Source organism: Mauremys mutica, chromosome 1 (assembly GCF_020497125.1).
Source record: "Mauremys mutica isolate MM-2020 ecotype Southern chromosome 1, ASM2049712v1, whole genome shotgun sequence".
Classification (NCBI taxonomy): Eukaryota; Metazoa; Chordata; order Testudines; family Geoemydidae; genus Mauremys; species Mauremys mutica.
Genome location: NC_059072.1, coordinates 202,473,688 through 202,497,798, shown reverse-complemented (window position 1 = coordinate 202,497,798; position 24,111 = coordinate 202,473,688). Strand labels below are relative to the sequence as shown.

Below are 24,111 nucleotides of genomic sequence, written 5' to 3'. Positions count from 1 at the left end.
ACACAATGTTGCTGGGTGACCAGCCACACTATTGAATGAGTTCTAATGTAAAAAGAAATTTTCTGGCTGGGAAATGGATCTTCTAAATTTTGTGTGTAGAATAATACATACAAAAATAAATACAGATACAATATTTTAAAAGCACCTGTTAACATGGTATTTAAGCAGTGTGCAAGGACAGTTAAACTGACCTAATATGGGGTGTAGACTGTGCATGGTGGACAGAAGAATTCTTCTGTTGACCTAGCTACTGTCTCTCGAGGAGGTGGATTCATTACTGATATGCTACAGTAACAGCAGTTTAAATGTGGCCATAGCTTTAGTTTGTTACTGACAACATTGCAGACAATGTGAAATTGGCAAGGAACGCAGATTTTTCCCCTTAACTTCTTATTACCATGCTTTTCGAGTTTTGAATTGGTTGGTTATGTCCTCAAGCAGCCTTAACTGTCACTATACAAAGTTTGTGTGTTTACTTCTTGTTTTTGTTTTTTAAATTCAGGATTGGTGTACCTCCATGGGTAGGTCTAAGGGGGCAAGGAAAGTAAGAGGGGGAGATCACTAAGTGTGAAACACCTAGATTTTGTGCCATTACAGATTACAATAGTTCTTAAATTACAAATACACGTCCCAGGCTGTTTTCTCATTAAGTGAATTTAAATAAACAAGAGGTTTTTACAAAGAAAATAAAAAAAAGCAAAATCACCCACATACAACCATAGCAACATCTCTTGTGTCAACAGACCAGTTTGAACTCTGGACTAGAACTGGGTGAAAATTTTCAGACAATTAGTTTTTGTTGAAAATGCAGCTTTGCCCCAAAAATTATATGTGAATTTGATAGTTTTGGCCAACATTTCTGGGGGAATGACTTAAGTAGCATTTATAGTGGAGGAGGTGCTGTCTCCCTTTTAACCTTTAGCTTTCAGCTTAGGTTACTCACCTGGATTGTGGGAGACTTCAGTTGTTTTCCCTCCTCTACCTGATTAGGAACAGTGATTTGAAATTGGGAGACATCTCCTCCATTACAGGATAATGCCCTAATCATTGGCAATAGGTAGTGATTTCTCAATCTCCTGTTGAAGCTGTTCCACTTTGTATACAATATTTTAATAGTCATTGACCAGAGTGCACAAGTGAAAATGTCTGTTGGTCAGGGCATATACCTCTGATGTAGGAAACCCAAATTCAAGTCCCTGTTCCAGGGGCTAGTTCATTATTTATACACATGGAATGACATGAATAGAAGAGTTTGATAGCCACTATTGGCAAGATATCCCACAGCCCAGTGATTAGGGCAGTGGCTCTCAATCTTTCTAGACTACTGTACCCCTTTCAGGAGTCTGATTTGTCTTGCGTATCCTCAGGTTTCACCTCACTTAAAAACTACTTGCTTACAAAATCAGATATAACAATACAAAAGTGTCACAGCACACAATTACTGAAAAATTGCTTACTTTCTCATTTTGACCATATTATAATACAGGAGTCAGCAACCTTTCAGAAGTGGTGTGCCGAGTCTTCATTTATTCACTGTGATTTAAGGTTTCGTGTGCCAGTAACACATTTTAACATTTTTGGAAGGTCTCTCTCAATAAGTCTATAATACATAACTAAACTATTGTTGTATGGTGTTAGGGTTCCATCCCCACTCTGAACTTTAGGGTACAGATGTGGGGACCCACATGAAGAACCCCTAAGCTTATTTCTACCATCTTAGGTTAAAAACTTCCCTATTCCTTGGATTAAGTAACACTGCCATCACCAAGTGATTTAAACAAACATTTAGGGAGGGCCACTTGGAGCCCTACCTTCCCCAAATATCCCCCCAAATCCCTATACCCCTTTTCCTGGGCAGGCTTGAGAATAATATCCTCACAAATTTGTACAGGTGAACACAGACCCAAACCCTTGGATCTTAAAATGATGAAAAATCAATCAGGTTCTTAAAAGAAGAATCTTAATTAAAAGGTAAAAGAATTACCTCTGTAAAATCAGGATGGTAAGTACTTTACAGAATAACAAAAGACTCAAGAACATAGAGGATCTCCCCTCTAGGCAAAACCTTTAAGTTACAAATCCAGGGATAAACCGCCCTCTAGACAAGGAAAATTACATGCCAAAATAAAAATAAGCGAACGCATGTCCTTATTATTACACCTCTACCTCGGTATAACGCTGCCCTTGGGAGCAAAAAAATCTTACCATGTTATAGGTGAAACCGTGTTATATTGAACTTGCTTTGATCCACCGGAGTGCACAGCCCAACCTCCACCCGCCCGGAGCACTGCTTTACCGCACTATATCTGAATTCATGTTATATCGGGTCGCGTTATATCGAGGTAGAGGTGTACTTACTAATTTTAATTAAGTTGTATTGCTTGCCTTTTTGATCTGTCTCTGGCAAGCACACAGAACAGACAGACAAAGAACAGACAAAACAAAGCCTTTTCCCCCTCCCCAGATTTGAAAGTATCTTGTCCCCTTATTGGTCCTTTTGGTCAGGTGCCAGCTAGGTTAACTGAGCTTCTTAACCCTTTACAGGTAAAAGAATTTTGTGCCTCTGGCTAGGAGGGATTTTATAGTACTGTATACAGAAAAGTGGTTACCCTTCCCTTTATAATTATGACATATGTAAAGTAAATAAGGTTTTTAAAATGTTTAAGAAGCTTCATTTAAAATTAAATTAAAATGCAGAGCCCCCCAGACTGGTGGCCAGGACCCAGGCAGTGTGAGTGCAACTGAAAATCAGATTGCATGCCGCCTTCGGCACGCATGCCAGAGGTTGCCTACCCCCGTTATAATAAATTGGAATATAAATATTATACTTACATTTCAGTGTATAGTATATAGAACAGTATAAACAAGCCACTGTCTGTATGACATTGTGGTTTGTACTGACTTTGCTAGAGCTTTTCATGTAGCCTGTTGTAAAACTAGGCAACTATCTAGATGAGGTGATGTATCCCTTGAAGACCTCTTCATACTCCCAGGGGTATGCATACCCCTGGTTTAGAACCACTGGATTAGGGCAGTCTTCTGTACTGTGAGAGACTTAAATTCAAATCCTTGCACCATATAAGGCAGACGAGATAATTTAACCTAGGTCTTCCACATCCCAAGCAAGCATCCTAACTGCTTGGCTTAATGGTGGGGGTGTGAATCTACCCCATCGTGTTATTTGCTTTTATGTTTAAAAAGTGCCTGGGGAAAGAAATTCATTTCAGGTCAAAGAAAATGTGTAGACCTGACATAACATTTGAGACTACCATGTTAAAGTCCTGGGTTCTGTTCTGATTATGCCTGCAGTGATCTTGTGTAACCCATTAACTCGTATATAAAAATAAAGTGGTAGCTTATATGTGTCTGCCCTCTAGGTTTGGGGTTCATGGCCTTGATCAACAACAAGGTTGATGAGGTGCAGAGAAATATATAGCACACTTAGCAAAGGCAAGATTGGAACTTTTTTTCCTACTCCACAGGAAATGTTGCTTTCCCTCAGCCCATAAGGCTTTTGGTGGCTCGCTCACCTCCTCCCCAACCAGCCTGGTTTTTTTGATGCTGGAACATGGAATTCTTATACCAATAATCCATGTAAATGCAGGGATATCAAATTTATTGTCACATTTTTTCCTCCCAGAAGGATTGTAACACATACAATTTATCTTATCTGCTGGATATGCCTCTTATCCTAGCTTGCTTAAAAAACTAATTCTGTAATGTAATATTGCAATATTGTAATTCACACTAAAAATATTACTCATTTTAAAATACTATAATTTCCCCTTTTAAATAAACACACACAAAGATGCATTTGATATGCATAATACAAATACATCTTTCTTCAGGAGCACATGGTCTAGTGATTTACTTATTTCTTACTAATGTTCATCTGTACACAGTTGACCTTTATAGGAACTTTTTTCCCCTTCATGCATTTCTCTTAGTAGCCCTTTAAAAATTTTGCAGCGCTAACTAGCTATCTCTCAAGGAGAACAATTTTGTAACTAGTAGCTGCTGGATGTTTTTTTTTTTCTCAGCTGTTAAGTACCTGTTGTGTTTTTCTTAGCTTTCTTTCTTGCTGTTGATGAGGTAGTGTATTCTCATAATATGACAAAGGGTCTGAGTCAAAAAATGAAGAAAATTTATATTGGAAGTTAAACACTGCTTTTGATGAGCATATTGTTGAATTTTGCTTTAGTCTTTTTTTCAAATGTGCATGTGTCTTGCATTTTAGTCAGAGTTGTGTTAAGGTATAGTATTGTGTAATATTAAGGGCTCTTTCTGAAATATATTAAGTCAATGGATGATATAGTGTCATACACTATATGGGTTCAGATCCCTCTATACATAATGGCATGAGTGAAATTGGAAAGGTTTTAGTTAACTCGATATTTTTCCTGTCATAGTTCATACCCTTCAAGGAACTTTAATAATATTAGATTAAAGTGTATGAGTAAGAGCTTAAATAATGTTAGCTATTTTTTGGATAATATTTACATCCTGACTCAAAACTCATATGTAAAATTTCAGCTTAGGATGAATAAAACCAGAGGTGAAAGTAAGCCGGTACGGCGTACCGGCAAGAGCAAGTACGCCGTGCTGGACTGCACCGGCTTTCGTGGCGGGGATTTAAAGGGCCCAGTGCTCCAGCCGCTGCGGGGAGCCCCGGACCCTTTAACACACACACACACACACCCCGCAGCTCTGGCAGCTGGGCTGGGCCCGGGATTTAAAGGGCCCAGAGCTCCGGCCACTGTGGGGAGCCACGAGCCCTTTAAACCCCCCCTGCAGCTCCGGCAGCCCCGGGAGCTCCAGGCCCTTTGAATCCCTACCCCAGCCTGGCTGCCGGAGCTGCAGGGGGGATTTAAAGGGCTCGGGGCTCTGCAGCAGCCGGAGCCCCGGGCCCTTTAAGTTATCCCGGAGCCCTGGGAGCTCCCAGCCACCTCTGCAGCTGGAGCCCTGGGGTGATTTAAAGGCCCTGGGGCTCCCAGCCACAGCCCGTGCCCCAGGGCCTTTAAATCTTGAGAGGCCCCGCCTCTTCCAGTTGAGGCCACACACCTCCCTCAGGACTCCGGCCGTACCGGTAAGTCCTTTAAGTTACTTTCACCCCTGAATAAAACACAGAAAATGTTTTATAATGGAAACAGCCACAGCTCCTTTAAAGTTGCAAAGGCAATGGGTACTACTAGCATTAAAGGACTTCTTTGTGTATACTTTGTTCAAGATTAAAAAGTGTGAATGCAAAGTTTGTGTGCCAACTAGTTAATTGATTTTGGTTTAAATTGATTTTACAGCACTCTTTCAGTGTGTCTACATTTACTGAATAGTTTGTAAAAATGTTAATGGTGCATGCTCAAAACCTTTTGAACTCTTCGTTATTAGATCTGCCTTTAAAACAGTTGGATTCTGCAGTGGGGGATATTCCCTGATTCCAAGTATGCTCTTTTCCTTCAAAATCCCATTGTTACCATTACTATCATGCAGTAACTAAGATGTGAAAATAAAACCTAGTTCCTTTGCCACCCAATGCAGCAGCTGGTAACTAACATTGGCCCTGATTCTTCAGTCCCTTATTCATGTGAGCAATCATGACTCACATAAAATGACCTATAGAAGACAATACATGTACTGTACTTAAATGAGGAACTACAGGATTGGACTTGTCCTGATCCCAGAGATACACTGTAATCATCTGACTGCAGCACAAAGAAGGAAATAAATAGCAATGCTCATTTCAATTCCATTAAAAAATTAGGGGAAAGGAGAACATTAATGTTTCTCAAATGAAAAGTGAGAAATTTTATTTTCTAATCTGTATACAAGTTTTTACAAAGGAGAGAAAAAATTTAAAAAATTAAATTGATATTGTTCCAATAAATCTAATTTAATGCAATGGAATGTCTTATGCCCTAATTCTGCAAGCAGTTATTCAAGCACATAACTTTAGGGACAAGAGTAGTCCCACTGATTTCAACTGAAATATTCACATACATAAAGTTAAGCACATGCATAAATCTTTGCAGAATCATAGCTGTACTCAAAATAAGACGGCAGTTAATTATTTTCATACATCTAGAAACTGTACAAAATATTTATAAGACAAACAGCAATATTCCAACACTACAAGTGAGAAACTAGAGAACAACTAGAAAGAGATATTTTGAATTTGGAAGTTTGTGGGGGAGGGGTGTAATAAAGAATCCTTTCAAAACCCTGCCTACATGTCAAAGTCTGTGATAGGAAGCAGATTTAAAAAGCTTCGTTTAGAAAGGTGAACTTGGCATAATGTTGTTAAAATGGCTTATGAAAGCAATTAGCAAGACTAAGCAGTAACTTAGTCACCCTGCATCTGAACACAAAATAAACTAGAGGATGTTCCGCTCTAAATCTAAACTTTATAGTTGATTTGTAATAAGCTATGCTAAAATCCCATCTTCAAACCCACTACATTTTAGAAAAGTTTAGAATAGGATTTGAATTTTGCAGTTTGGACCCTTCTTAAATGTTCTCTTCTGCACATTTTTCATGCATCTAAGGTCCTTCTATAGCTATACCTCAGCATTTTTTGTTGTTGTTGTTTAAAATTCTCTAATACACCCTTTAATTCACTGTTAAATCATATTTTATTATTCATGCTTTGGCACCTTTTCCTGATTAATGGCAGGACTCTTTTCTGATTACTTAGGGAGCAGAACTTGTAGCAGTTTACAGGCAGAATCCCAGATGATATAGTGAGACAATGAATATGAGTTTCTCATTTACACATCTCACCAAAAAAATCTAATTTAGAGAGGTGTTGGGGGCGTGTATATTTTCCCCATAATCAGGCATATATTTTTATCTTCCAACACAACATAAAATAGCATTTGTGCTGAGCACAGTGCAATGGTAACCGTGACATTAACGGTCATAATACAGATGTTACTCCAGCCAGAGTGAGTTTGGGGACCACACAAAGCTCTGCAACTTAAAATTTTAAAAACTGCTCTAAGGACTTTTGTTCCTGTAAGCCCCCCAAAAAGAAAACAAACCTTCCATGTTTGTTGCCATTTGCATCTCCCCACTATTTTTCACATGACAGCAAGAAGATGATTCTCACATGACCTTTAGATCTGTTTTTTTGGTTTATATGATTTTTGCTAGTAAACACATTAGAGGCCATTTTTTGTCTCTTGATTTACATGGTCCTCAGAGGCTGAGTATGTTCATTATAAAGCTGAATTCCTTCCTTCCTCGTCATCTTCAGAATCAGAGTCATCATTGTAGAAATGAATTGTGGCTTGTACTGGAAAACTGGCCAGAACCGTCTTTCCAATGTTGTGTAGGAACTTCTGGGATTTAGATTTGGGCAAATAAAGTCTAGTAAGGTAAAACAAAACAAAACCACTTATAAAAAACATGTAAAACTATTAGAATCCTTCCAGACTAACTGACTCAAGGCTTGTGTCTGAAGGCTTCATTTCTTCCCTTCTTTGTGGAAGGGAGGCTCCTCTGCATCCTTGATGACTTCTCTCCCCTCTTCATCTCTCCATGTTTTAAACCATCCTTCTATCTAACGGCCTCACTGAAGTAGTCCCATCTCTTCCCTGGTCAGTACTATTGGTGTTGGCAGTGACTATTTATCCCCAGTTACTTTTTTGGGGGGGAAAGTCCAAATATTGGGTTAGCCAGGGGTCTCTATTTGACAAAATGCTGCTCCTGAGAACATGAGCAAATGTGATTTCTCTAGAACTGTGCAGACTTGGTAGTCAGGGAGAGGACGTGTTTGTTTGTTAATGGTGGTGGGGAGTTTGAGGAAGGGTGCTGGAAGCCTGGTTTAAGGCTGCGATCTGTTTTTGTATGGTCTGGCTCTAGTGGTGAGATGTCTCTCTCTGGGTAGAGGAGGAGAAGGTATTTACCATTAGATACCGTGACTTTCAATTTCCTTTTTTGAGGAGATGTTAATTATGAAACCTTAACTCACAGTGGGGTCTGTCAGGATGACATTGGCTCTTTCTATGGCTTTCTAATGTCATGATTTAGCATGTTGCTTCAGATCCTGCTTACCTTGTGTGTCTTCTCAGGTGAATTACACAGTTTAACACTTTGCCATGGAGGAAATTTATTACTGAAGAACAAAAATACAAATTTAACTTTTCCTGGATCAACTTATAGGATTCATCTCACCTCACTGGATGCTGAAACCCCAAAGCTCCTTTTGAGCTAAAATTTCTCTGATCACCGTCCAGTTCAGACTGTAAAGACATATATGTGTGATTTAGAAACAGCTATAAAAAATATCTAAGATTTTACAATTTTCTTGTAATGGCAAGAAAATGAAGTAATATATATTAATTAAATCTCAGGTATTATAATATCAGACATCTGTGGAGTATAATTCCACTGAGTTAAATTTTCAAACTACTGTACTTAAAACTTCCCATCTAAATGAATAATTAAATATTTCAGGCTTTTGTTTTAAAGGGAACATTTTTTTTAAAATGATTACTATTATTATTACTTTGCTAATTTAGCACCTAATGGCCCCAGTCCATTGTGCTAGGTGCTGAACAAACACACCAAGACATTTCTTTTGTGTTGGTTGGGTTCAGCTGGCAGCAAAAACCTCTAAAAATGGAGGACGTGAGCCACACCACAATTTGTGGTCCTACCCAATGCATACACTGCAGTGGAATACTATGAGATGCTACACTATTAGAGGTACTGTGAATGAGATGTTAAACTGAAGTCCCTTTTACCCTGGTCCTGGAGAGGGAGCTGCTGAGTGACATCAAAGATCCCATAGTTCAGTGGTCCCCAACCTTTTTCATCTGGTGAGCGCCGGACGACGAGCCGCCGGACGAGGACCGTGGCCAGCGAATGAGCATCTGCCAAAATGCCGCTGAGAAGTGGCAACGTCAATAGGCATCGTCGCCGACAAGCAGCGTCATCCAGAGGCGTTGCCGCCGAAATGCCACCAAAAATCAGCAACATTTTGGCGGCGACACCTCTGGATGACTCTGCTTCTCGGTAGCATTTTGACGGATGCTCGTCTGCCGGACAGTACGTGGGCGCACATAGATGCCCCGGCGGATGCCATGGTGCCCACGGGCACCACGTTGGGGACCACTGTCATAGTTCTTTTCAAAATTAGGAGGGTACCACAGAAGTTAGAGATGAAAAAGATTTTTTGGATCATCTAGGATAGTCTATGGATAGCTATTGCTGAACTTACCTACACAGGTTCTGATACTGCAATGACTAACTTGGTACTGCAAAGCTGTGATGGGTTGTACTGGGGAAGCCCTGCTGCTTTTCTGCACCCCACCCCAGGAAAAAGCAAGGTACAAGGAAAAGAACCTCAAAAGTGGTCCTCCACCGCTGCCTAGAGAGGCCTTACTGGAGTGGCCATCTTAAAAACTAAAGAGACCTGGTTCTCCAAGGGCTACAGACAGCCAGTCAGAACCCTGCAGGCTCAGATAAAAGGAGCTGCAGGAGCTTAGCATATCAGTTCCTGGCTGGGACCAAAGGAGGGAAGAAGTGGGCTCCTCTCTGGCCAAAGGAGAATGACAAGTAGCTAGAGGATATTTCTGGCTGAATTTACACTGAGATTGCAGAGGGAGAAGAACCTGGGGGTGCTGATCCTGAGATAGGCTGGAGATAAAGGTGGTGAGCAGTGTGTGGCTGCTGTGTATAGGGTGCCTGGGCTGGGTTTCTCTAGTGGCCTAGATAAAGTGGTGTAAACCCCAAGAAGGGGACAGGACTTGTTTAGGAGCTAAAATAAAGGACTGAATTTAAAGGGCCCAGAGGCAGGGCTGAAGGCCCTAGTGAGGGGAAATAGACTGTTTAATTATTGGACTTTTTAATATGCCAGAAAGGATTTATTTGGTCACTGTGACTTGGCTGGAGGGTCAAGACACTGACAACCCACCCAGGGTGTCTGGCAGCCTGCACGGGACACCAGAAGCAAGAAAAGGACTGTAGTACCACACCCAGCTGCTCAACAGGTGAGTGCCCCTTTATAAAAGCACTCTGAGGGCGCTATGAAAGATTAAAGTCAGTGAACCAAAATGTAGATAAAAACTTTGCTTTGAATTTGTATTTGAAAGCCGCTATACAGCTCACAATTCCATCCTGGATCAATGAGTCCATTGCCCTATTTTACCCCTTATACGTGTACGACCTCAAGTGTTGTACAAAGAAAATCAAGATTTACTGCAGATTTCATCAATACGTAGTTACTGAATGTTTACATATAATGAAGTCTATCCCTTCATTACAGCAAAATTGTCACAAAATAATGTTCACTGTAGCTTCCTATTATCATGACTTTCTTGGAAAAAACAACTCCTTTGGGGCTCAGAATTTCAGTGCTTGGTCACAAATATGAAACTGTAATCTACAAATATAGTCTCTTCTATGGAGGACAGGAATTTGGTGATTGTCACTAGAAATATTCACTCAAAGTCAAGGATAAAGAAAGACATTTTCTCCATCTGATACTATACTGTTGATAAATATGACACTCCTTCCACAACAAGGCAGAATGCTTTGTCCGTACTGAAAACCTGTGACCTAAAACTTAATCTGGGTCTTATTAAAAGGATGGTCGGACTCTAAGACGGTGTCCCGTTTGATGGAGACTTTGAAAGGGATCTTGTTATGCTGGCTAAACACGCAAAAGAGCATATTTGTACTAATTTGCTGGGGGCTCTGAAAAACAAGATATGTCTGCATAGGGGTTTAATATGGTATGCCCTCTGTCAATGCACGTGGAATGCTATGCCCTCTGTCAATGTGCATCATTGTGTTCACATGGCAGTGACTTGCTGAGAACTGAAGGCATGACATTCTTGGAGGGTATCCCATGCTCCTTTGCTTTGCTGCTGAGAAAAGTCCATTGTGGGTTTTTTCTTGCTGCGCATTGTGGGATGCATAGAAGAAGCCAGGGAATTCAACTTTAATAAAGGAAAAACCCCATGATTCATCTGTCTTTGCCCTGTTCTTACTTTATGTGTAGGCCAACGCCATTTTAGAATTGCTGTCAGCCAGCTCTGTCCCAACAATGCTCCATGCCACTATTCTGGCAACCTCGAATATGCAGAGGCTGCTTGATGTGTATTTCAGCACTCAACACTGAATGAATCAGTGTTGGACTTCACCAGCTGCACCACAGAGCAGACAATGTGGTGGCAGCAGCTCTTCCAGCAACAGAAGAATCTTCAGCAGCAACAGAACTGTGATGTTGCACTCGATATGATTTTATAAAAATATGCTAATGAGTGAATATAATGTAACTGGAATATGCTTCATACAAAAGGTCTCTTGCAAGGTATCATTACAAAGCTTATAATCTACTGAGTGGTGGTCATCCTATTTGTATAAATGTATCACTCTTGTATCTGAAACTAGAAATATGAAATGTATCTCTGAGGGCCTATTGTAATTATGCAAAGTGTGGACCATTAATGGTTGTTTGGAATCTTGATGGCTCCCATCAACCAGGACAATTGACTGTGGATGGCTCTGTTTGCGGGCAAGCCTTCCTGTGAGTCCGGCTGGGAGGAGTGAAGGCTTGGGGTCTTACAGTGACATATGATTGTGTCACCTGAACTGGAATCCATCTTTAACCTAGTGCTTTTCCATTGGGGGGGGGGGAGGGAACCCAGAGGGACAAAGGATTCCTGCCTTATGCAAAAGATACATAAATGGGTGGAACAGAACAAAGACGAGCCATCATGAAGAATCCCCTAGCTACCACCTGAGCTGGAACGAGGGCTGTACCAGCAGAAAGAATTGTGCCCAGGCCTGGAAGGTGTCCAGTCTGAGGAAAAAACTTACTGAAGCATCTCTAAGAAGGAGATTATCTGTATTCAGTTTGATTAGACATAGATTTGTGCATTTTATTTTATTTTGCTTGGTGACTTACTTTGTTCTGTCTGTTACTACTTGGAACCACTTAAATCCTACTTTCTGTATTTAATAAAATCACTTTTTACTTATTAATTAACTCAGAGTATGTGTTAATACCTGAGTGAGCAAACAGCTGTGCATATCTCTCTATCAGTGTTATAGAGGGCGAACAATTTATGAGTTTACCCTGCATAAGCTTTATACAGGGTAAAATGGATTTATTTGGGTTTAGACCCCATTGGGAGTTGGGCATCTGAGTGTTAAAGACAAGAACACTTCTGTTAGCTGCTTTCAGGTAAGCCTACAGCTGTTAGGGGACGTGATTCAGACCTGGGTCTGGGTTTGCAGCAGGCTAGCGAGTCTGGCTCAAACCAAGCAGGGCACTGAAGTCCTAAGCTGACGGGGCAGAAAAGCAGGGAGAGAGGTAGTCTTGGCACATCAGGTGGCAGCTCCCAAGGGGGGTTCTGTGATCCAACTCATTACAAGGAGCATTCCTGGAGCAGCTTCACAGTGTGCAGTGCTGTTTCTGGGCTCAGGAAACTAGCGTGGATTGGTAGGAAATGATTGTTCTGCAGACCTGGGATGACCAGCAGTGGTGAGAGAATTTCAGGATGGAGAAGGCAACCTTTCTGGAGATATGTGCTGCACTAGCCCTGGAGCTTCAGTGGCACCGTACCAATATGCTTACCCAGGAGTATGGGGCACTGCAGGTAGCAATTGCCATCTGGACACTGACCACCCCCAAATGCTACTGCTCCATAGCAAACCAATTTTGGTGTGGGAAGATCCACTGTTGCGGTCATTGTCATGCAGGTGTATGATGCCACGGAAAAGGTACTGTTGCACCATGTTAAAAAGTTTGGTAATTCTCAGGAGGTTATTGATGGCTTTGCATGCGTGAGGTTCCCAGACTGTATTGGGCAATTGATGGGACCCATATACCTATTAGCCCCATCAGGGCTCAGAATTCATAAGCAGAAAAGAGTATTTCTCCATGGTGCTCCAAGGGCTTGTCAAAAACCATGGCAGGCTTATGGACACAAATGCTGGGTTGTCTGGAAGAGTCCACACGAAGCTAGGATATTTTGGAACTCTGCTCTATTAAAATTAATGGAGACAGGACTGTTTGCCCCAGCAACACTGTGGACTTTCATTGGTGTGCACATTGCCTTGGTCATCCTGTGAGACCCAGCTTATCCTCTGCTTTCATGGTTAATGAAGCCATTCAAAGACCACTTGGACACAAGGAAGAAACTGTTTAACTACTGCCTCAGTAGCTGCAGAATGGTAGCTGAGTAGACATCTGAAAGTGAAATGGTGCTGTTGGAGAAGTAGATTGGAAGCTGCAGAAAAAAACATCCTGGCGATCATAGCAGCATGTTGTATTTTGCACTATATTTGTGAGAGTAAGTTAGCGGTGGGTGGGAGGCTGAGGTGCAGAGACTTGCTCAGCTGCTTCAGCACCCAACAAGGTGTCCAATACAGAACGCAAACAGCCAAGGGAAATGCTGTCAGGGCCGCCTATTTTGCTCTTATTTTGAGTCTCAGGCCTGAAACTGTAGCTGTAAATCCAGCTTTAAACCTGTGAAGAGTGTGGCATTAGTTTTGTTTCAGCATTGTTTATGGGTGTTGCAAGTGCAACATTGTGGCAATACCTATTGCACCCTGCGTTGTTGCCTACATGTGTTTGTAAAACCTTATGAATTAGTGCAAACAACTATTTTCTGTGTAAAATGAACTGCTAGTTCCTCATTAATGTAATAATGAACTTTTAATTTCATAATCTGTTATGTAACAAACAGAAGTGAAGGTTCAACTGAAAAAAAAATGACAAATGGCTTTTAATTATTAAACAACATGTTAAAAACAAAACCGTTTCATTGAACCACCAGTGAAACAAAACAGTGCACTGCCAGGCACAACACAATGGGCCGGGGAGTTTAAAGTCACTGGCGAGGATAGATCTTGACTCTGGCTCTTCTGTTTTATGGCTTTCTGGGATAAAGGGCCAAAGCTCAAAGATACCAGGGGCAATAGAGGGCTCAAAAGAGCTGGGGTCCATTTGCCGCTGTTCTTGATGGTCTGGAAGGAGGAATGGCCTCTGGGAGAGGGGAGGGGAGTTGTTCTCGTAGCCTGTATTGTCCAGGGGCTGCATAACATGGCTGGGTGGTGGTTTGCAGTACTGCATTGCCTGCTGCCCTAACAGTAACATGTGCTGCAACAGAGCATCAGGGCTTTTTATTGCCTCCAGGAGCTCTTCGTCCCTATATCTCTTTCCATACTGTTCTTTGCCACTGCAGTGATCTCCCTGGAAAGCTCCTTGTTGGATTCCTCTTAGTCTTCAGATACTGCCTCTACCTCTCTGCATTTTTTGGATTTTTTTGGGTCTGGGATGCTGTAATAACGTCCATGAACATTTCATCACAAGTTTTCTGTTTTATGCCCCTCAGGTTTGCCAACCATTCTGCCATTGATAAGGACTTGAAACAAGTCCCCTGCTGGATTTTTTTCCCTTTTGTCCCTTGTTTTTTTAAAGTAGGTGCTCCTGAGCTTTTCACTGCCTATCTGGTCCTGTTTGGCATCCCAATTGTGCTGTCTCCTCATTGACATCTCTCTAGCAATGTCCACAAAAAGGGGTTTTGTTACAGTGGCTGGTCACAAGAGCTTCCTGCACTAATACTTTGCCCCAGGTGGTGATGAGCTCCAAGGTCTTGGTTAGGCTCCAACTGGCTGCTCAAGGCATAGTGGAGGCTTCTGAAGTATTATTGCAGCTATTGTGGTAAACTGAAATCCAGGAGTGAATGGACAAAATCTGTCTGTGTGCCAGCTTTTAAATGTATGGGGACATGTAGTCAACTTCATCCCAGAGCAGGGGAGGGCACACAGGTAAACAGACATGTCAGCAATGGTTGCCTGCAAAGCACCGTGGGATAGGTGTTAAAAGACTACCAAAGCAGCGCATAGCATCACTGCATGCACATGAACAATACTAGACTAACTTGCTTCGCAGCAAAGATAGTTCAGTTTGCAACGGGACTCCAGAGATAAATGCAGAGACCATGCACTACAATTAGTTGCGTTGTGCAAAGTGGATTAACTCAAAAGTGGCAGATTAGTTACCCCACCCCAGCGTATACAAACCCGTAATATAATGTGGTGCATCTAACAAGTATTGTCAAACTTGTACTCTTTTCTTCTTCTTTAAAATCTATAAAGATGGCCTGAAATGTTTCTGTGTTTTTTCTGCTAGTTTTTTTATATTAATAATCCAGGTCTATGGAATAATCTATGAAGATTAGAGAACTAAATGAAAACTTTCACTCTGGACTCCTGTTAAGCATTTTAAAAGGAAAGATGTCCCTAGCCTCTGTTTGTCAGAGGGTAGAGATAGATGGCAGGAGAGAGATCACTTGATCACTACCTGTTAGGTTCACTCCCTCTGGGGCACCTGGCATTGGCTACTGTCAGCAGACAGGATATTGGGCTGGATGGACCTTTGGTCTGACCTAGTCTGGCCGTTTTTATGTTCTTATGTTCACTATCTAAATTATTGAAGAAGATATTGAACAGAACCAGACCCAGAATTGATCCCTGCAGGGCCCAACTTAATATGCCCTTCCAGCTTGACTGTGAACGACTGATTACTCTCTGGGAATGGTTTTCCAACCAGTTATGCACCCACCTTATAGTTGCTCCATCTAGGTTGTATTTCTCTAGTTTGTTTATGAGAAGGTCACGTAAGATAGTATCAAAAGCCTTACTGAAGTCAAGATACACCACATTTACTCGCCCCCCACCCCATCCACAAGGCTTGTTACCCTGTCAAAGTAAGCTATTAGATATGTTTTATATGATTTGTTCTTGAATAATCCATTGTGCTTGTTACTTATCATCTTATTATCTTTTAGGTGTTCGCAAATTGATTGCTTAATTATTTGCGCCATTATCTTTCTGGGTACTGAAGTTAAGATGACTGATCTGTAATTCCCTAGATTGTCCTTATTTCCCTTTTTGTAGATTGGCACTATATTTGCCCTTTTTCAGTCCTCTGGACTCTCTCCTGTTTTCCATGACTTTTAAAAGATAATTGCTAATGGTTCAAATATCTCCTTAGTCAGCTCCTTGATTATTCTAGGATGTATTTCATCAGGCCCTGGTGACTTGAAGACATTTAACTTGTCTAAGTAATTTTTAACTTGTACTTTCCCTATTTTAGCTTCTGATCCTACCTCATTTTCACAGGCATTCACTGGGTCATTTAGCACTTCCGCCATTTCCACATTTGGTGTTTATTGTCTCCCCTCCCCGCCACCAAGTAATGGGCTACCCTGTCCTTACTCTTCCTCTTGGTTCTAATGTATTTATAGAATGTTTTCTTGTTACCCTTTGTGTTCCTAGCTAGTATAATCTTGTTTTGTGCCTTGGCCTTTCTAATTTTGTTTATATCCATCTTTTGTAATTTGACCTAGTTTTGACTTTTTATAGGACTCCTTTTGAGTTTCAGATCATTGAAGATCTCCTGGTTAAACAAGGATGGTCTCTTGACATACTTTCTATCTTTCCTACGCACATTTAAATAATGTGTATAGCATCTTGTAATATTTTTAATACTTAAATTATTCCTAAATTATTTATTAAAATGTTCTAGTATATCTTTGACCTACATTTTATATGATCTTCCCTTTGAAGTGTGTATTAATTTTGTCAGAACCCATATATCACACATTCTTATTTTAAACCAAGAGTAAATAATTTCTCAGAAGCATTCAGGGAGTGAAGTAGTTAACTACACATCTAAATCAGGTGTCCTTATATGCCACCACATTTTCACTATTAAATTGAACACTGTGTGTAAGTGTGACTTAATGTGTAACATTTTTTAATACTTGAATAGACTTCTCTGGCATACGCAACAGTAGACAGTGTTGGAAAATGATGCATATGTATTTCAGGTGTAGGAAAACCTGTATGTTTTGTGTTATATGAGGAAAAGTATATTATCCGTAGGGCTCCATGTCTCACGGAGGCCACGGAAGTCATGGATTCCATGAACTTCCACAACCTCCATGATTTCTGCAGCAGCCAGTGTCGCTGAACCCAGGGCCGCCCAAGCAGCTGGCCTGAGGCTCCTGCTGGAGCGCTTCTGCAGCCAGCCGCTCAGTTGGCCCTGCAGCCAGCCATGCCAGCCACTGCTGGAGCGGCCCCAGAGCTAGCCGCACCAGCCGCTGCTCAGGTGGCCCTGGGGACCACCTGAGCAGTGGTCCCGGGGCAGACGGAGCCGCCACTACTCACCGGCCCCCAGCAGTGGTCCTGGGGTGGCTGGAGCAGCAGAGAAGGGGGGAGGGGGCATCCCTGGGGGTGGCCGGAGCAGCTGCTTCTTGGCGGCTCCCAGCAGCTAGTGCCGCTGCCCCCCTGGGGCACCCCCCCAAGCAGCAGGCCCCCAGCCACCACCACCCCCAGCAGTGACACCCCATCCCCACTAAGATTGTCAGGGGAAATTATGGTAAGTCATGGACAAGTCATAGGCCGTGAATTTTTGTTCGTTGCCTGTGACCTGTCCATGACTTTTACTAAAAATACCCATGACAGTTGCCTTAATGATCAGACAACCAAAGATTGTATTGTAATGCATGTGCACTAAGGGACTGAGTTAAGGTTGCTTGTGTAATCTTTATGTTGCCAATGTTCCATTCTTTAGTATTTTGCTGTGCAATTTTCACTTTCTCAATGTGTTTTTTTGTATGGAATTTCCTGTTTCTTTTATGAAAGGAAGAGGAAAAAATAAAGCTACTTCAGCTTTCGGGACTCAAAGCTCTGTTGATGTAGCATGTGCAACTTCCATAATGTAGAATTACTTGGCTAGACACCAACAGAACATCTTGCCTCATGCACCTGAGGAAGCTCATAGGTAGATGTTATTCTTCTGCAAATATAGGAATTCTGTAGCTGAGGAAGTTTGCTTAAGTCTATTAGAATGGGCCTTCCCCCTTGCTACCCATCCCCCCCACCTTATAAAGTAGTCAAGAATCTTCCTCAGCTATTGTGCACCTGGTAAAGAGTGCCAAAGTGGGGCTCTTTTCCTTCATTCCTCATTAGGTCCCCAACTGTGGAGACTCCTGGTTAATGGGGGAGCTTGGGTGGGCCCTGCAGCAGAAAAGAGAGGGAGTTGGGAGGTTCTGGACAACAAGGGAAACATTAATATTAAAACTAGCTGTTTGAACTGTGCATATATTTTTTAACAGTGGCAGGCTCCTAGCAATTAACATGGATGAACTTCATACATTCAGTGAATAAATTGGTGGGAGCCAGGCACAGCTGAAAACCTCATGTATAGGTTGCATAAAGCATTCTATACAGATATGATTTTTTTTCAATGTAAAGAGTATTACAGCTGCCTGATCCCAGAAACTTTAATTCCTCCAACTTGCCCAGTCTCTTTGTAACTTCTAGCTACTTTATTCCTCAAGTTCTCACTGCTGGTTCTGAGAATCCATAGATGCAGACGTGCTAAGGAGTGTTGGGTGGGAGACCCACTCATCTGATGGGTACCTGCCAGCAAAGCTTAGAGCTCTGCTGTGTAGGTACATTCTTCTGTAAGCCTGCTGGAGTTGCCTCCTTGGCTCTCATCCAGGAGCCATCCAAAGGTTGGGTCAGCAACAGCCTCCAACCTTAAAAGGCCCAAAAAAAGGGAAGAAAAGGTGCTCCACAGCTGCACACCTTAGAACAGGGGTCGGCAACCGGTGGCTCGCGGCTCGCCAGGGTAAGCACCCTGGCGGGCCGGCCCGGTTTGTTTATCTGCCGCGTCGGCAAGTTCGGCCGATCGCGGCTCCCACTGGCCGCGGTTCGCGGTCCCAGGCCAATGCGGGAGGCAGGAAGCCGCGGCCAGAACATCTCTCGGCTGGCGCCGCTTCCTGCCTCCCGCATTGGCCTGGGACCGCGAACCGCGGCCAGTGGGAGCCGCGCTCGGCCGAACTTGCCGACGCGGCAGATAAACAAACCGGGCCGGCCCGCCAGGGTGCTTACCGTGGCGAGCCGGGAGCCACCGGTTGCCGACCCCTGCCTTAGAATGTAGGGGAATCGCTATGAGCAGTGACCCTCATAAGATGTACATTGTGGATAGCTGTAGCCTTAGCTAGCTATGCCTTCAGTAACTTTTCAGATACATAGCTATGGATCTGATCCTGCAAACACTTATGCATGTGAGTACTACCATTGAAGTCAATAGGATTATTCACATGCTTAAAGTTGGGCATGTGCATAAATGTTTGAAGGATTGGAACCTACATTACATTTATTAACGCCTTCCTTGGAGCTATGTACTTTGAACTAAAAAAAACTATCACCAGACTATTAAGAAGTACTTTTGAATAAAGACTATTTTTATACCACATTTCAACTGTCTTCCCCTAGCTGTTTTAGCTGTAGCACTGTCCAAAAAAAAAACCAACAACACTTTTTTTGCTCAAACTTTCTCACTCTCATTCACAGTTAGGCAGAGACCAAAAATTAAACCTTCAGCCTGAGAGGTTCATCATCTGAGTCAGATGCCACCAGCAGAAGGTTGATTTTCTTTTTTAATGGTGGTAAAATGGAAATTGTTGTTTAACATTAACTATTGTGCTTCCTTTCATGCCTGCTATCATATCCCAGGTCCTGTTTTTATAGACAATAACAGAGAGTTATAAAGAACATACCTCAAACTGTTGTTCTATTTTTATTAGGACGGTCAAGCGATTAATCACAATTCATCGCACCGTTAAACAATAATAGAATACCATTTATTTAAATATTTTTGATGTTTTCTACATTTTCAAATATTTTGATTTCAATTACAACACAGAATACAAAGTGTACAGTGCTGACTTTATATTTATTTTTGATGACAAATATTTGTGATGTAAAAAAACCCAAAAGAAATAGTATTTTTCAATTCACCTAATACAAGTTCTGTAATTAAATCTCCTTTAACATGAAAGTTGAATTTACAAATATAGAATTATATACAACAATACTTCATTCAAAAATAAAACAAAGAAAAAAATTTAGCGCCTACAAGTCCACTTATTCAGCCAATCACTAAGACAAACAAGTTTGTTTACATGTGCAGGAGACAATGCTGCCCACTTCTTATTTACAATGTCACTTGAAAGTGAGAACAGACATTCACATGGCACTGTTCTAGCCAGCACTGCAAGATATTTATGTGCCAGATGCGCTAAAAATTCATATGTCCCTTCATCAGGGGCGAAAGTAAAATGGAGCTCTTACTGGTGTGGGGCCAGCTCTGTCTCCCCTCCTCCCCCCTCCCCGGAAGGGGCGGGGCCTCGGGCAGAAGGGAAGGGGCTCGGGTCAGCATCCCCCAGCCTGTCCATCCGTGCTGCCTGGCCCATACTGCTCGGGGCTCCAGTGGCAATTTAAAGGGCCCGGCAGGGCTGCCAATGGGCAGCACAAAAGGGGCAGTGACGTTAAAGTGCTGCTGTGGCAGCGCTTTAAAGTCAGCGGTATGGGCCGGTACTGGCGGCTACTTTTTACTGGTATGCCGTACCAGCCTGTGCCACCTTACTTTCACCTCTGCCCTTCATGCTTCAACCACCATTCCAGGGGACAGGCATCCATGCTGATGACTGGTTCTGCTCAATACGATCCAAAGTAGTGCAGCACTGCTTTGTATTCACTTTCATCATCTGAGTCAGATGCCACCAGCAGAAGGTTGATTTTCTTTTTTGATGGTTTGGGTTCTGTAGTTTCTGCATCGGAGTGTTGCTCTTTTAAGACTTCTGAGAGCATGCTCCACACCTCATCCCTCTCAGATTTTGGACTGCACTTCAGATTCTTAAACCTTGGGTCAAGTGCTGTAGCTATCTTTAGAAATCTTACATTGGTATCTTCTTTGCATTTTGTCAAATCTGCAGAGAAAGTGTTCTTAAAACGAACAACATGTGCTGGCTCATCATCCGAGACGTCTATAATATGAAATACATGATAGAATGCGGGTAAAACAGAGCACAAAACATACAATTCCTCCTCAAGGAGTTCAGTCAAAATTTAATTACCACTTTTTTTTTTTTTAACAAGCATCATCAGCATGGACGCATGTCCTCTGGAATGGTGGCCGAAGCATGAAGGGGCATACGAATGTTTAGCACATCTGAGAATAAAAAGCTGGTAGCATTATCTCCCATAAATGTAAACAAACTTATTTGTCTTAGCAATTGGCTGAACAAGAAGTAGGACTGAATGGACTCATAGGCTCTAAAGTTTTACATTGTTTTGTTTTTGAGTTCAGTTATGTAACAAAAAAAAAATCTATGTTTGTAAATTGCACTTTCATGATAAAGAGATTGCACTATAGTACTTCTACGAGGTGAATTGCAAAATACTATTTCTTTTATCATTTTTACAGTGCAAATATTTGTAATAAAAATATTAAGTGAGCACTGTGCACTTTGTATTCTGTATTGTAATAGAAATCAATATATTTGAAAATGTAGAAAAATATCCAAAAATTGTTAATAAATTTCAATTGTTATTCTATTGTTTAACAATGCGATTAATAATTTTTTTAGTTTATTGTATGAGTTAACTGCGAATAATCAACAGCCCTAATTTTTATAATAAGAAAATTGGCCTCCTATGTTCTCTTAGTTTTGACTTTTTTTTAAAAACACATTTGGTTTTCTTTGATGATTTTTTCCAGAGCTTAACCTTACCATTCCTTGACGTCCCAGTTCAGCATCTCTTGCTGTGAGAATCCAGGGTCTCCATAATGTAGGGTTGCTGAAAGTTTAATGAAGAACAACATACTCTCATAGATAATTCTTTATGATAATAGGCACATTTCAGTGCAATGAGTTACCTTCATTACATGCTATCTGTGCCTTTGAAATAAGTTTATTCTTGTCTCAACACATTGATATGGGTAAATGTGATTTCAGTGGTAGATATTATTCTGCCCCATGGGCTTCTCTATGTGCTGCCAATTGACATGCACTAAAATTAATATCAAAGGAAAGTCTGAACTGGATAAACAGTTACTCCCACATTTTGGCTATTGGTACAATATTAATTGATTTCACAATCCAAGGGGCTCACAAAGGGATTACACTTAAATCAATGTTTAGAATATTTAATTTCTAGAATATACTTAACTTCTTATGAATCTTATTATTCATTAAATAAATTAGGCAGTTTATTGAATTATACTATCCCAATTCCTCGGTGACATGAGGAAGAGCTCTGAAGCTTGTCCCTTCCACTAACAGATGTTGTTCCAATAGAAATTACCTCGCCTACCTTGTCTCTCTGACATCCCAAATAGGTATTCCTAATTAAAGTGGATTACACCTGGCTTTGCATGATCAACTTTTTTTTTTTGCCTATATTTTGATCATAGGGTGGCTGATCTATTTTTATTAAGTTAGCAATCTATTGCATTAAAGTGATGCTGCTGACTTGAAATCTAATCAGTTTAATAAAAATGTAAGCAGTTTCAGGTACTACGCCAGCCTCTTTCTCCCCTCTAATAATTTTTTAGTTTTACAATCACATTTACCTATTTTTAAATGTCTTTTCTCTCCTCTGTTTCTAAATACCCACACAAAGGGGAAAGAGTGAAACTGATTATACTCTAACTGCTGTCAAACGCTCAAATAAACTGAAAAAAGAGTTCTTATCTTTCAGTTAAAGCAACCTTATTTGTAACTAGAGCTGAATGAAAAAAATATCATTTGGAAACCTTCTTCAAATAAAAAGGACAATTTTTTGCAAAAATAAAAATTCTGACCAGCTCTGTAATGTTTTTAACATGTAAAAATAGGAGCTAAAACAGAGAAGTGTTTTAATTTTTTTTAAGCTGATAGTTCTTTATGGTGGAATCTGTTTCCAATCAGCTATTTGAGAAGGTCACATTGATTATGGGCAATGTGCATTTAAAGTCTAAACAACGAGCTAGGCTAGCTATTTAAATTACTTTGTTCTGTTGCCAAAGGAAGTGGTATGGATCCACAGTGTCGTTTAGCAGGTGGTGTTATTTTAAGGAAAAATGTTGTCGATAGTTAGAGAGAACACTGAATTTCTTCTCAAGGGACTGAATGCCTGCCTTTATGCAAGTCCTGTCTTTGCCCATTGTAGCTACATAGTATTCCTGCTAGAGATTTTTAAAACTGGGTTGTTGAAAAAGCATTTCTCCTTTCCTCTGTCTTACCTTTCTGGCTGCTCTCTTGGCTGGATATCTCTGGCAGAGTGACAGATCTGAGTCACTGTAGCCTGGAACAAGAATTTAGCAGCTGCAGCCTCCATAGTGCTTGCCTGTCTGGTGTTTTGCCTTCCTGTGCCTGGCTGGCTGCTTCTCTAGGCATTTCAGCTCCTCCTTTATTGCAGCTACTCAAGAGTACTTACCTAAAACAAGCAAGCCTTCAGGTAAAGGGAGGGAGATGGCCTTAATGAGTTCCCCTCTGTCTCCTCCAACTATTTCAAAGTTTTTCCTGTTGTCATGGTGTTCTATGGAGAGTGTAATAAATACAGTACTTTAGTTTACTTTAATCAGCACATTATAGTGGAAATAACCTAAACTGTTTATCTTTCTGTCTTTGTTGTACTGCATCTTTTTACCTATTTTTGTTTTATGTGAAGTACACTGTGAATATATGAATTTGTGTGTAAATAAAAATTAAGTAGGAAAATCTTCAGCCTCAAATATCTAACAAAACAAATGGAAAAAGTACCAATCCAGTTCACAGGTGACTTTAAAAAAGACCTTTGTTTTAAAAATTACGAAACAATCTGTCAGTTCAAGATTTCAAAAATGGAAAAAATACCAGGGTGAAGGAAGATAAGAACTTAAAATGCAAACCTAATGACTGCTTTAAAACAAGAGGATGTTACTTTTTAAGCTTGATCTGTTTGGTTGTTAGGATGAGAAAGCAGATGCTAAGAGAGAATACATTCTCCAACAATGCATGCTTGGTAATGAATGCCACTGCTTTGAGGTCCTGCTGTTTTACTGCATATAATACATATTTTAAACTAACAAGGCTATATAGGAATAAACCTCTTCTAAGCTTTCCTGCCCATTGCCTTAATTTGGACCACTAATTACACACAGACTATTATATTGTACAAAAATAGATTTATTGCATTTGGTAACATTACGTGATTGTCACTGCTATGGAAAATCATCACATTTGCTCACTTTACAGTTTAAAATACTTATTTTCC

The 24,111-nt window shown here is 41.0% G+C and overlaps 1 protein-coding gene across 2 annotated transcripts; it reads right to left on the bottom strand.

The window, feature by feature from the left end:
• Positions 1–5,772: 5,772 nt before the first annotated feature.
• Positions 5,773–23,268, bottom strand: RIPPLY3 (ripply transcriptional repressor 3). 2 transcript variants are annotated; one of them, XM_045002447.1, is made up of 4 exons: positions 23,099–23,255; positions 21,606–21,672; positions 8,170–8,237; positions 5,773–7,362 (listed from the first exon to the last, which is right to left on the bottom strand). In XM_045002447.1, exons 1-4 carry the CDS (start codon positions 23,191–23,193, stop codon positions 7,212–7,214), a joined length of 381 nt encoding a protein of 126 aa, XP_044858382.1. In that variant the 5' UTR covers positions 23,194–23,255; the 3' UTR covers positions 5,773–7,211. The 2 variants fall into 2 exon arrangements, with proteins under 2 accessions (XP_044858382.1, XP_044858383.1); XM_045002448.1 differs by lacking the exons at positions 5,773–7,362; positions 8,170–8,237 and adding an exon at positions 13,718–14,808 and having other exon boundaries at positions 23,099–23,268.
• Between the last annotated feature and the right edge of the window lie 843 nt (positions 23,269–24,111).

Coding starts and splice junctions, on each gene's coding strand:
- RIPPLY3 (XM_045002447.1), bottom strand. CDS start 23,193: ATGGAGGCTGCAGCTGCTAAATTCTTGTTCCAGGCTACAGTGACTCAG. Junction 21,673..23,098: donor CCAAGAGAGCAGCCAGAAAG/GTAAGACAGAGG, acceptor TTAAACTTTCAG/CAACCCTACATTATGGAGAC. Junction 8,238..21,605: donor AACTGGGACGTCAAGGAATG/GTAAGGTTAAGC, acceptor ATGTCTTTACAG/TCTGAACTGGACGGTGATCA.